The sequence below is a fragment of the Sciurus carolinensis genome, chromosome 7 (assembly GCF_902686445.1).
Source record: "Sciurus carolinensis chromosome 7, mSciCar1.2, whole genome shotgun sequence".
Classification (NCBI taxonomy): domain Eukaryota; kingdom Metazoa; phylum Chordata; class Mammalia; order Rodentia; family Sciuridae; genus Sciurus; species Sciurus carolinensis.
The window spans coordinates 89,561,999-89,575,694 of NC_062219.1; the positions used below are offsets into that span (position 1 = coordinate 89,561,999).

General features: G+C 33.7%; 1 protein-coding gene across 4 annotated transcripts in view; it reads right to left on the bottom strand.

Moving 5' to 3' along the window:
- Window positions 1-13,696, bottom strand: part of Smap1 (small ArfGAP 1) — a 184,160-nt gene that overhangs the window by 66,273 nt on the left and 104,191 nt on the right. For 3 of the 4 annotated variants that reach the window (XM_047557843.1, XM_047557845.1, XM_047557847.1), the window contains 2 exons: window positions 12,961-13,041; window positions 5,195-5,275 (listed from right to left, as the gene is read on the bottom strand). In XM_047557843.1, coding sequence (XP_047413799.1) covers window positions 5,195-5,275; window positions 12,961-13,041 — 162 coding nt within the window. The remainder of the gene's footprint in view (window positions 1-5,194; window positions 5,276-12,960; window positions 13,042-13,696) is intronic. The other variant, XM_047557844.1, reaches the window with a different exon arrangement.

The following is a 13,696-nucleotide window of genomic DNA, read 5'->3' on the forward strand; positions in this document are numbered from 1 at the left end:
TTGAGAAAGACTGGTATTAATTCTTCTTTAAAGATCTAAACTCACCTGAGAATACATCTGGTCCTGGGTTTTTCTTTGTTGGTAGGTTTTTAATTGCTATTTCAAATTCATTACTTGATACTGGTCCATTTTGGTTTTCTGTATCTTTTTAGTTCAATTTGGGTAGTTCATATGTATCTAGAAATTTTGTCAGTGTCTCCTAGGTTTTCCATTTTATTGATATATAAATTTTCAAAATAGTTTCTAATGATCCTTTGATTTCAAAAGTATCTGTGGTGATTATCTCCTTTTCATTTCTAATTTTATTTCTTCCTTTTGGTTAGTTTGACTAAGAGTTTATCAATCTGATTTATCTTTTTGAAGAACCAATTCTTTGTTGCATTGATACTGTGTATTGCTTTATTATTTTCAACTTCATTAATTTCAGCTCAAATATTAATTATTACCTATCTTCTGATTTTGAAATTAGTTTGTTCTTCCTTTACTAAAGCCTTGAGGTGAATCCTAAGCTTATCTGCCAAATTAATATATTTTTCAAGTAACTATTTATTAAACCATCACTGTATCAAAAATCACACTAATGGGGATGGGGTGTATGGCTCAATGGAAGAGCATGTACTTAACTAGGTTCAATTCCCAGTATCCGTCTCCCCAAAAAAGGAGAACTGTATTAATGGCTTTAATTATTTATAGAAATAAATGAAACTTAGGGAAAGGATCCTAGGGATTAGGGGTGTGGGGTTAGGAGTTTGGGGTTATGGCTCAGTGGTAGAGCACTCACCTAGCACATGTAAGACACTGGGTTCAATCCTTAGCACCACATAAAAATAAATAAAGGTATAAAAATACCTTTAGTTTAAAAGAAGAGAAAGGATCCTAGAATACTAATCCCTATTAATTGCTATCAAGTATTCTTTTAAACACATGAGAAGATAAGAGCTCCAGAGTTTAATCTGTGTTGCCTTAAAAAGATAAATAAAAGTCCTTATTTTTCCAACCCATTTTCCATAAATTCTTCAACAAAACTAGATGACATTAGGCAAATTATATACTCTGAGTTGAGTTCGCCACTCTACAAAATGGACCAAGAGCAACCTTGTAGTTTTTGTGAGGAATAAAGATAACACACACAAAAAGTTGAAAGCTTTTCCTTTGAGGTCAGGAATAAACAAGGAAGCTTCTCTCACTAGCTCAAAAACCAGGAAGAGTGAGTGACAAATTCTGCTACCATAACCCAGAAATAAAATGCCCTCTATATTTGTATAGACTACTGCAAATGGATGAAGAAAAGACAGGCAATATAACAGAAAAACAGGCAAAATTTTTGAACCAAGATTTTAGAAAAATAAATCCAAATTGCAATAAACATATGAAAGGTATTGCACCTCATCTGCAATCAAGAAATGGGTAGTAAAGATACAATAAGATACCATTACATACTCACTAGGCTGCAAATACTAAAATCCCTGGTCATACCACATGTTGTCGAGAAGGTGAAGATGTTAAGAATATCTTCAGTATATACTTTGGAAAGTAGTTAGATATCAGGCCGTGAAGTTTAAGATACACATACTTTATGGCCCAGAAATTCCACTCCTAGGTACTTCCTAAAGAAATACTTGCTTAGATGCACACATATAAAAGTATTCACTGCAGCACTACTTATATTAGTTTGAACTCACATATTATCCACTGGTCAACAGTGGAATGGATAAACTGAAACACACATACACATAATACTAAGAAACAACATGGTTAAAATACAACTATACACAACATGACTGACTCTTACAAACAAAATGCTTACTAAAAAATGTAGAAGAACATTAGTAATATCATTTTAATCATAATAGAGAAAATCAAACCACACTGTTTAGAGATACATGTAGAGATGGTAAAGCTATTTTTAAGATGCAATGAGGGTTAGGGGTGTAGCTCAGTGGTACAGTGCTTGCCTAGCATGCCTAAGGCCCTGGGTTCACAATCTCCAGCACCACACACATTAAAAAAAGATGCAATGAAATGGTTACTCATAGAGCGGAAGAGAAATGATTTTTGTTTTGGAAGGGTCATGGGGTAGGGGGAGTTTCTGAGGTGCTGACCTTGTTTTATTTCCTGAGTTGGGTGATGGTACATGATCGATAATTATACATAAAGGTTATTATGTACAACTGTAATGTAAGTTATATACCTAGCACAGTTTCTGGCATACAGCAGACTAATAAAGCCAATTAATCTTAATGATAAGGATATTATTCTATTTTGACTATTCTTACTAGTTTAACTACTATTATACCAATTTCTTCTCTGGATTATTTATGCCTCCTGGAAATAATACCTCAGGAAGAATAACAAGAAAAACACCTATTTGTTAAATAAAGTTTCTTCATTTGTGCTATTGTTCTTCCAGTTTCTCCACTGTGATATTTTAAAACGTGTATTTCTTTCTTACATATTCTGCACTATTTGATCGCAAAATTTTTGTAGGAACTAAAGTATTTCCCTCTATATGACTTTCCTCTCAGCAAATCCCCCACCATTAGCAGCAGGAGTCCTGAATCTTTGCAGAGTAAACAAGAGAAACAGATGAGGCATGAACAGGGTTAAATAAAACCTATAGCTAAAAGGAAAATAGTAAAGACAAACTGCTAGATTCCTCACTGTTCACATACTCAAATGCCTCTTCTCAAGATTCTTGTGCAGAGATCATACTCTGTTGAGGCCCATTATCACAGCAATTATTTACACATAAGGCTACAAACACACAAGGTCACTGCATTAGACGCTTACCATATTTTAATGGTGAAATGTTTTTTTTATAAAGGACAAAAAATAGATGATTTTTAAAAAGTGGTTAAATTTTATATCTTACCACATAAAAATAAGGCATTTATACAACTATTTTAAAATTTCTAACTTTTAGAAACAAAAAATAAAACGTGGTAGTGAGTTGAAAATTCCTTTGTAATCAAATATAAGTGATTTCACTCACAACTTCTTACTGACATGCACTAAAGCTACCAGAGAAGAGCTAAAGCTAGCTAATTAAGTCAATAGGTTATAATAACCAATTTAATCACCACTTTAAAAGCATTAAATCAGTTAACACCTAAATTTAATGTGGTAAAAGGTAAAAATTTAATTCAGTAAACTATCACCAAAACAATGATAGTGATATTAAAATATTTTTAATTGAAAGGTATTTTAAAACATAGTTCAAGGAATTCCACATAGCAAAATAGTTCAATAGTCTTTAGGATTTAATTAATTACTTAGTACTAAATAATAATTTATTAATCTTTCTGCAGGACCTTGGCATCAAGACACCAAAAGGAATTATGAGATGAAAAGCATCAATGAATCCATCTATTTGTACTTAACACAAGAAACCATTACAAAAGTAAGGAAACATAAGACTTAGCTCCGCCTGATCAATGAATTATTTCAGGAAACAAAATACCTACTTATCTGTGTTAAATATCTAATGACACAATTAAATAGTAACATATGGGACTGGGGTTGTAGCTCAGTGGTGGAGTGCTTGTCTAGCACGCGTGAGGCACTGGGTTTAATCCTCAGCACCACAAATAAAATATTGTGTCCATCTACAATTTAAAAATATATTTTAAAAAACAGTAACAGAAGGTAACAAGTAATAAAATCAAGTGCATAACAATGTCTGCAGAATTTTGAGGAAAAGAAAAAGTGTATCTAACTGAGATACCTAATTGACTTTATGGAAAAGGTGAAATAAGGAAGTTTTAGTGAGAGGTAGGGAAAGAAAAGAATGTTGTTGGTAAAACAATTTAACACATGGAAAATACAGTTATGTGACATGGTGAATTTAACATGGAAGAGTCTAAATGGTGTGAAAAATGAAAAGCGAAGCAAAGGAACGGTCAGATGGCTTCAATTGTCACACTAAGGAACTGAGAGTCTCAGGATACTTAATATCTCTTCAATGTTGAAGGCTTGTTTATAATTTTTTGAGAGACTATTCCAATAAATGACAAAGAAAGAACCGCTATATATTTCTGCACTGTAAATGGATGAAGTCTGTGGTAATATAATAGGTCTCAATAAAGTTGATTTTTAAAAGTTAAACAAATGAAATCAAGGATGCTGCTTTATTGATGATTCCCTTACCATGCTTCTAGGTTTATATGATGAAATGTATCCAAAGCCAAACTGCCATAATTTTATAATCAGAGGCTTTGCAAAAGTACAATGATCTTCTTACTTCAGTTTGTCTATCGCATCTATCCTGAACATTACTGCCAAAATGATCTTCCAAAGAAACACTTCCAAATTGGGTGCATCACTTGCTTTAGAAACTGAAGTGCTACCCATGGCTTTCCTCCCCTCAAATAACAAACATCTACAATTTGAGTTCAATCTATCATTCTGGCCTTATTTTTCACTGCTTCTTACACATAAACATATATATTTTTTCAAACTCACCTTTTTTTTTTTTCCTTTGCAGTGCTGGGGATTAAAACCCAAGGCCTCAAACATGCTAAGCAAGTACTCTACCACTGGCTACATGCCCAGCCTCCAATCTCACTATTTTTTTTTTAAACATACTTCCATTTATAAACATACTTCCATCTATTTCCAGTTTCTGTGTCTATCTTCAGGCTGTTCTCCTGAACTAATACACTCCTGCCTTCCATCTTAATCCTTCCTTCAGTTCAAGATCTAATTCAAATGTTATGAAGCACAAGATCTTTCCTGAAAGTCCCTTCAGTTATGACCTCTTTGTTTTCTAAATTTCCACTGAAGTCTGTGTATGAAGCTAAAAACAACATTCTAAAGTCAGGTGCCATGGCGCATGCCTGTAATCTCAGCTATTCAGGAGACTAGGGTAGGAGGATCACAAGTCAAGGCTGACCTTGGCAACATAACAAGACCTAATCTCAAAAAAAAAAAAAACCCAAAGCAACAAAATCCATCATTCTCTATATTATTCATGAGAGAATACTTGTCCTTGAGGAATTAAGATAATATATATACACACATTTATAATAGATTACAAATCATATGGTCCAAGTCAGGAGGAAATGCTTACCACACAGTATGTAACAAATACTTATAGAAAAAAACCTAGTTGCATATCAAAACTATTCAGAGGGTCCTTAATATAACTATATAAATAAGATGGTAATATTAATAGATGTAAAAAAATTTTTTTTACCTTTTCAGTTGTAAGTGGTTTTGTAGACTTTTCTGGCTCCTTCTCTCTTTTTTTCTCTTCCTTCTTTTTTTCTTTTTCTTTCTAAAACATAGCCCAAAGTTTTGATGAGTTTATTTTTTAAAAAATGGCCACTTTTAATTCATGTTTTATTATATTAGTTTGAATCAACATGTGAAAAGTAGAAATACTCAATGCTTATGATACATAAGTGATATTGAAAAATAAAATATGGCAAATTTATCTTCTAATCCAGGTTATTTGTTGATGATTCAATACAAAGTAATCTCTCTGAAAATTAAGATTCAAGTGAGGCAATTTAGTACTTATTTGATGATAAAGGTTTCTGCTTTTTATTTTAAACAAATGCAAAATCCAGTCAATAAATTCTCACTACATCCTTATATAAGGATATGCTTCCTAATAGCAACCATAATGTTAAATTTTGAACAAGAAAAGGTGAACTAACAGATGGAACAGACCTTCTTGTCACAAGAGTGAAGATGAATTATAACAAATAAACACAAGGGTAAATGTATACAATCACTTTAATTTTTTTAAATATATATATATATTTTTAGTTGTAGGTGAACACAATACCTTTATTTTTTTATTTCTATGTGGTGCTGAGGATCAAACTCAGGGCCTCAAAGCATGCTTGGCACTTTACCACTGAGTTACAACCCCAGTCCCAATCACTTTAATTTTTTAAAAAGTTACAAAATATATTCAGGTCATTATTACAGGTTTGTGTTTTTCAAAATGGCAAATATAATCTCTTGCAGAAAAAAATGCTAAAGTTAATGCACAGAGACCAGCAGTTAAGATAAACTATAATGACATCATGATGATCACAATCTGCATTTCTAGAAAGGATGAGACCAGGATGAAATATTTTAAAATTAAGAATTAAAAACAATAACAGCAAATGTTAAGGGCCACAAAATGCCAAAAAAGCGAAAAAAAGATTAGACAAAGATCATTTTTATAGCATTTTGAGGAAGAGATGACTAGAAACCTAGAAATGATTACTACTACATCTGAGCACTAACCTATGCCTTAGTTTCCTGCACCAAATATAAAAAGATAAATTGATGAATACAATCAATATATGAAAAAAATGTTCAACATCTCTAGCAATTAAAGAAATGAAAATCAAAACTACACTGAGATTTCATCTCACTCCAGTCAAAATGGAAATTATCAAGAATACAAGTAACAATAAATGTTGAGGATGTGGGGGAAAAGGTACACTCATATACATTGTTGGTGGGACTACAAATTAGTGCAACCACTATGGAAAGCAGTATGGAGATTCCTCAGAAAATGGTTGGAATGGAACCACCATTTGACCCAGCTATCCCACTCCTCGGCTTATACCCAAAGGACTTAAAATCAGCATACTACAGTGATGCAGTCACATCAACATTTACAGCAGCTCAATTCACAACAGCTAAGCTATGGAACCAAGCTAGGTGCCCTTCAACAGATGAATGGACCAAGAAAATGTGGTATATATACACAATGGAATATTACTCAGCCTTAAAGAAGAATGGAATTATGGCATTTGCAGGTAAACAGATGGAGCTGGAGACTATCATGCTAAGTGAAATAAGCCAATCCCAAAGAACCAAAGGCAGAATGTTTTCTCTGATGTGTGGATGCTAATTTACAATAAGGAGGGGGGCTAGGGAAGAAAATGGGTACTTTGGATTAGACAGACAGGAGTGAAGGAAGAAGAGTGGGTGTAGGGATAGGAAGGATAGTAGAATGAATTAGACCTTATTACCCTATGTGCATATATGATTACACAACCAGTGTAAGTCTACATCATATACAACCAGAATAATGAGAAGTTATACTCCATTTATATATGATGTGTCAAAATGCATTCTACTATCATGTATAACTAATTAGAACAAATTATTTAGAAAGGAATTATAAAAATAAATTTTTTTAAAAAGACAACATGATCAATATAGAACACAGTCAAAATATCTACAGGTTGAATTTGCATCTGTTCCTTTAAAATGATGTTTGATACAATCTCCATCAGACCAAATTTGGCATTTGTAAATCAGGAAAGATAATATGGGCAGTTCTTAGGCTATAATAAGAGAAAAACACTAAAAGCTCAAAATCAGGCAACACTATGTTTGGGCTATAATGGTGACAAATGCCTGTAATCCTAGCAGCTCAGAAGGCTGAGGCAGGAGGATTGCAAGTTCAAAGCCAGCCTCAGCAACACAGCGAGACCCTGAATCAAAATAAAAAATAAGAAGGGGGCTGGGGATATAGCTCAGTTGGTAGAGTGCTTGCCTTGCAAGCACAAGGCCCTGGGTTCAATCCCCACAGCACAAAAAACAAACAAAAATAAGAAGGACTGGAGATGTGGCTCAGGAGTTGAACATCCCTGGATTCAATCCCTAGTACCAAAACAAAACAAAACAAAAACAAAAACACACAAACAAAAACACTACACTATTTGGCAGTATGTACATCGGTATAAAATTATGATAAAAAGCAAAGATGTGATGATAATGACGACAATGACAACCACTATAAAAAGTCAGGATGTTAATTACTCATAGGAGAAAGGATGAGATTATAAAAAGGGAAGGAACATGCAAACTTTCAAAGTGTTAAAAATGTTCAGTTCATGCAGTGACACAATGATAGTTTTATAAGGTATTCATTAAAATAGATATTTAATGTGCATTTCCATATTAAAAAGAAAAAAGGCACTAAAACCCTCAAAAGCAACTCTGCAAACTGTAAAGCACTACACAAATATGAAACACTATAATTTTAGTATTTGCTGTATGATATAAAAAAGACTAAAAAAAAAAAAAACCTTGGTCCTCATCCCAATGTTCATAGCAAAGATCTTTATGGCATGAATATATAATGTCTCCAACTCAATAGGAACAACAGGAAAATTCTAAAGCATCTCTCTTTTTTTATTGGTTCTTAATAAAAACAACGATTGTATTAGTAATTCACAAATCAGTGACAGCATTTGAATTAAAACTCACACTAACAAATAGCATAAGTATACAGTTTTGTAGCAAAAAAAAGAAAACATGGCTAGAATTTCTAGAACCTAGATAAAAAGTTTATATTCTGAGATTCTTTCAGACTAAGATTCTCTAAAACCATCTGTTTCAATAATGTTTTTCAGGAATGAGATAAAAGTTAATATAAAACTGAACTTTCTGAATTTAAAGTGCTAAAACCTAAAAACAATCTGTATTCTTTAACTACCCAATGAGAATATCAAAACTGGTATTTTGCCATGAACGTAAAGATACTACCATAGGACACAGAGAAGACCAGCTAAAAAGTTGAGTATATTTCTAAAAGAAGTATTTTTTTTTAGTTGTAGATAGACACAATATCTTTGCTTTATTTATTTATTTTCATGTGGTGCTAAGGATTGAACCCAGTGTCTCACATATACTAGGCAAGCGCTCTACCACTGAGCTAGTTACAACCCCAATCCATAAAAAAAAAAAAAAAAAAATTTTCTTATCTGCTCAAGTACCTGGACTTCAGATTAGAAATAAGGAAGATGTGAGCCTTTAAGGATAACTAAAAACATTACTTATGGGTGATTCAATCCCAACACAAATGAAAACATTCATTTCCAAAACACAACTATTACTTATTAAGTGCTTCCTTATTAATTTTCATGAAAGTCACTTAATTAATGTCATTATTGTACTCTTACAAATTAAGAAACAAAATCTTAGAAAAGTAGTACCCAAAGCAACACAGCTGATCAGAATCCCTTTAGGATAAGGGACAAACAGTCAAGTCTCACTACTCAATGTGGTTCAGTGGAGCTTTTGCTATTACTGTTCCTGTTACTCTTCTCCACAACAGATAATTATTACTGAACCCTTATCATGTGCCAGGCACTGTTTCAACTCATTCCTCACAACAACTCTTAAGAGGAAGTAGCATTATCTTGGGCTGGGATGTAGCACAGTGACACATTTACAAAGCCCTGGGTTGGATCCCCAGTTCCACAAAAGGTGAAGATGAAGATGAGATGAAGATGATGAAGATAAAAAAGGAGGAGGAGGAGGAAGAGCAGGAAGAAGAGGAAGGAGGAAGGAGGAAGGAAGAAGGAGGATGAGGAGGAGAAAAGAAGAAGAAGAAAGAAGGGAGGAGGAGGAGAGGAGAAAAAACAACAAAATATTCAACTTCATTTTGTAAGTAAAGAATAAAAATGAGGGCTGGGATTGTAGCTCAGTGGTAGAGTACTCATCTAGCATGTGTGAGGCACTGGGTTCCACAGTTCCACATAAAGATAAATAAATAAAGGTACTGGGTCCTACAACTAAAAAAATGTTTTTAAAAAAAGAATAAATGAGATGTACAAAAATCCTTTATATGTTACAAGATGTTTCCTACATATTATTAACAAAGTCTGGTGAGGTAAGCAGTGCAAAAGAACATTCTCACTGGTATATTGGGGACGGGTAGCACCATAACCTCTCAGAGCTATTAGTTTCTTATATGGTCTGAAAGTTTGTGCCCACCCCAAATTCTCACATTGAAAATAAGTCCCCAATATGATGGAATTAAAAGGTGAGGTCTTTCAGAGATGATTAGGTCATGAGGGTGGAGCCCTCCTGTCTGGGATTAGCCCTCTCATAAAAGAGGACCCAGAGAGATCCTTTGCCACTTCCACCATATGAGGTCACAGTTAGAAGGTGCATTCTATGACTAAGGAAGTGGGGCTTCATAAGACATATAATTTGCTGGAGCCTTGACCTTATATTTTATAGCCTTTGAAAATATGAGAAATAAATTTCTGTTCACAAGCCATTCAGTCTGTGGTAAAAAATAGTTATTTTCAAGGAAGACATTATCGTGAGTGGGGGAGGAAGTTCGACTTCCTAAACACTGTGACTGGCAGGCACATATGAAATCACCAAAAATAAATCAAATTAGTTAGCTACATTTAATAGAAGGAGAACATGATTTGATGTTCTTAAACACTGGGATTTCAGCAATCAAAATATGGTTGTCATCTACTTTGATTCTAGATGTGGTATTATAACACAGGGTTTAAAGTCACCAGTAATAGCATGGGCTTTAAACTCAGATCATACAGTGTGACCCACTATATAATCAATACCTACTAAAAGATCAAAGAAGCCTTTCAGAACCTAAGTTGTTCTAAACTATTCTCTCTGAAAGAATAAAATACAGCAGCTTTTGGTATTATAAAATAGTAGTTCCTGAAATTTGGTTGGTACACATATGAATTGTATAGTGAAATAACAGACCTCCTGTTCAAGAAAATGGTATAAACATTCAGGTCCTATAAGACAGAAAAAAGTACATATTGGGTTCATCATAATCAAACTATAATTAAGTGATTTAGTTAAAGACCTGGTGCCAAATTTTGATTAGAAACTATATTTAAAATTTATGAGCATATATACTCTACCATGTATATACACTTACTTATAAGATTACACTATAATATAGTGTAACACTATAATATATGATAAAATATAAACATAATTACAAATTAAAAACTTATGAGAAAAGGCATGAAAAGACATTTTAAATGGACTACCTGGAATACAGATACTAGATTTTGAAGATCAAATTAAATCACTGCTTTCTGAGACTCAGAAGCAGGAACCACATAACATGAAATTATAACCCAGCCAGGTGTAGTAACACATGTCTATAATCCCAGCTAATCTAATAGGATGAGGCAGAAGGATCACAAGCTTGTAGTCCAGACTGGGCAACTTAGTAAGATACTGTCTCAAAATTAATTAAAAAAAAAAAAAGGGGGGGGTGTGGGGACATAGCGCAATGATAGAGAGTCCATGGGTTCACTCCCGAGTAATATGCCTATATACACAAAGTGGAATCCAGGGATTTCACCTTCTTCCATGATGAGAAATATCTTCAGGGCAAATTCTGACAGGGCCAAACTTGCTTATTGGCATCTTTCCACTTTCTCAAGGCAACCCCTATGCTCCTAAGGTATTTACTTCCTCAGACTGCCTGCTGACCTAAGCCACTTTATAATACTCCAATCACCCAGTCTGTCTACTTCCAACCCTGTACTTTGTGCTCCAAAATCCCCTCACAGTTTCATGAACTTCCCTTGCTCAGCCAATAACTCTAGATTCAAATGTTCCCACTTTTCTATTCTCTTGGTTTTCCTCCCATCACTCAACTTACTGGCTGGGGTTGGGGTCTTGGTCTCCCTACCATGATAAACCTGAGCTGTAGACCTGTAAGTCCAATTACCTGCATATTCCACAGTTATTTCATATTCAGTATATCCAACTTTTAATTCATTTCCTTCTCCTTTCTCTCCTCAAACTTATTTCTTCCCTTCAATTTGTATCTTTATCTCACTAAATGGTACCATCATCTATGGATAGGTTCAAATCAACATTGACAGTCACAGGTTTTCCAAAGTACCTCCACAATTCATAGTTACTAAATGCCAAAGATTATACCTTAATATCTCTCAAAACTATGCTCTCCTTTTCATCTCTCTCCCCATTTACCATGTGCCTCCATCATTTTATTCCTGGATGAACCTTGGTTCTCAAGACTTTTAGCCACCCATCACCAAAAACTCAGTCCCCATGGAGCCAGTAGAGCAGTGTTATAACATGAAAACCTGGTCCTGTCACCCCTTAAAAGTCATCATTAAAGTGCCTGGACCTTCAGAATGAACACCAAATCCTTTAGCAGGCTCTCAACAAGGTTCTCACACTTCTCTATCTTGCTGCTACTGCAGTTACGACATTCAGCTTGTGACTCCTCAAGCACTGTACTTTACTCATATGCTTTTTAACAAGCTGCTCTCTCTCTCTCTACTTGGAATTCCTCCTAATCCTTGTATCTAAAACTCTTTCAGAGTATAAGAAGAATCAAAAGCATGTCTCCTGTATTAACGGCAGCACAGTGAGTTTTCCTCAATCATTGTACTGATGATACTGCATTATAAACTGCTGTTCAGCTCTGTTTTCCTTCATTAGATTGTAAACTCCTTGTGAGCAGGGGCTATATCTTGTTATTCTTTATATCCTTCATGTCTAGCGTGCCATTTATCAAGGAACAGACACATTAAAAATGATAGCTGAAAGAATTCCCCCAAACTAATTCATTCAGGTCAATGTAACAAGAGAAAAAAAGATTAAAAATCAAAGGAAATTATAATTCTCAAATATTTTTAGGGAAGTCTTTAAAAATGCAGAGTGGTGATATGAAAATGTATTCTAATTAATGATGATTCTAAACTAATGAACCCTAATTTTACATGTACATTTTATCTATATAATGGTTGCTTTGCTTCAAGGAAAGAAATTTGATATTAACTTTTTTCAAGTACTTACATAACAGAAGTACAGAAAAGATTTGTTAACCACAGACTTTCCTAACAGATCAAAGGATTTAGCAACAAACTATAAAATAGTTCCTAAAAGTGTACGGTAGTAATAACAACAAAAAAATAATTGCTTAACTACTGTTGAGATATATTTATGATCCAACAAATCAGTCATCCTGAAATTTAAATATGGACTAAAGCCCTTTAATTATACCTGTGGACAGAAACATATTGAAGAAATGTTGCTTTTTTAAACATTCAGTACTGGGGATCATCCAAAATTTTAAAAAACCTATTATAGCTTTTTTATATATTATGGCAAATTATGAAAGGAAGTTCATTTATCAATGAATATCACATAATGCATATGGTTAAAACACTACCATACCTCCAATTTGTTTTTCTCAACAGCAACTTGCAGAGAAGGAGAAGATACCAAAGGCTGAAGAGGAGCATCAGAGGAGGAAATCTGCAAAGTGCAGATAAAAAGTCAGGGGAAAAAAAAAAAAAAGGTGATCAGAATTGACAGGCATAGAAAAGACTCATTTATTTCTGAGATTCAGAAGTATTTAGAAGCATGTTAAAAAGGAAAACAATGCATCAAGAAAGAAATACTGCTTTTTAAAAATTTCCATGTGAAATTTCTAAAAGGAATTAGTACAGAATAGTGTTTTAAAGTTGATTTCACTATATTATAAAATTTAAATGTACTCAGATAAAATCACACCAAAAATTGGTGAAAAATAATTAAGCCTCTCTGACAGTTCACTTTCAGTCAATGTAACTACTGAAAAACCAATGCTCTGAAGCATGAACATTGTCCCAACTAGCAAATGAGTTCATTTTTACTGAAAACTTTAAAGAATGAAATACAAAACAGCTAAAAGAGTAAAATTTAATTAAAATTTTAATCAACTATTTAAGAAAACAGGAATAAAGGCTGGGAGAAAAGAATGGACTAATGTAATACAATAGCTGAACAGCAGACAGACTTACTACAAAGCAATTTATATACTTCCTTCTTTCAGATCAGCATACGAATACCATTTTCAGTGCTGTACTTGCTGAATTACCCCAAAACACTAGGAGACAGTTATGTATGCAGTGGAGGCAATTTATACATG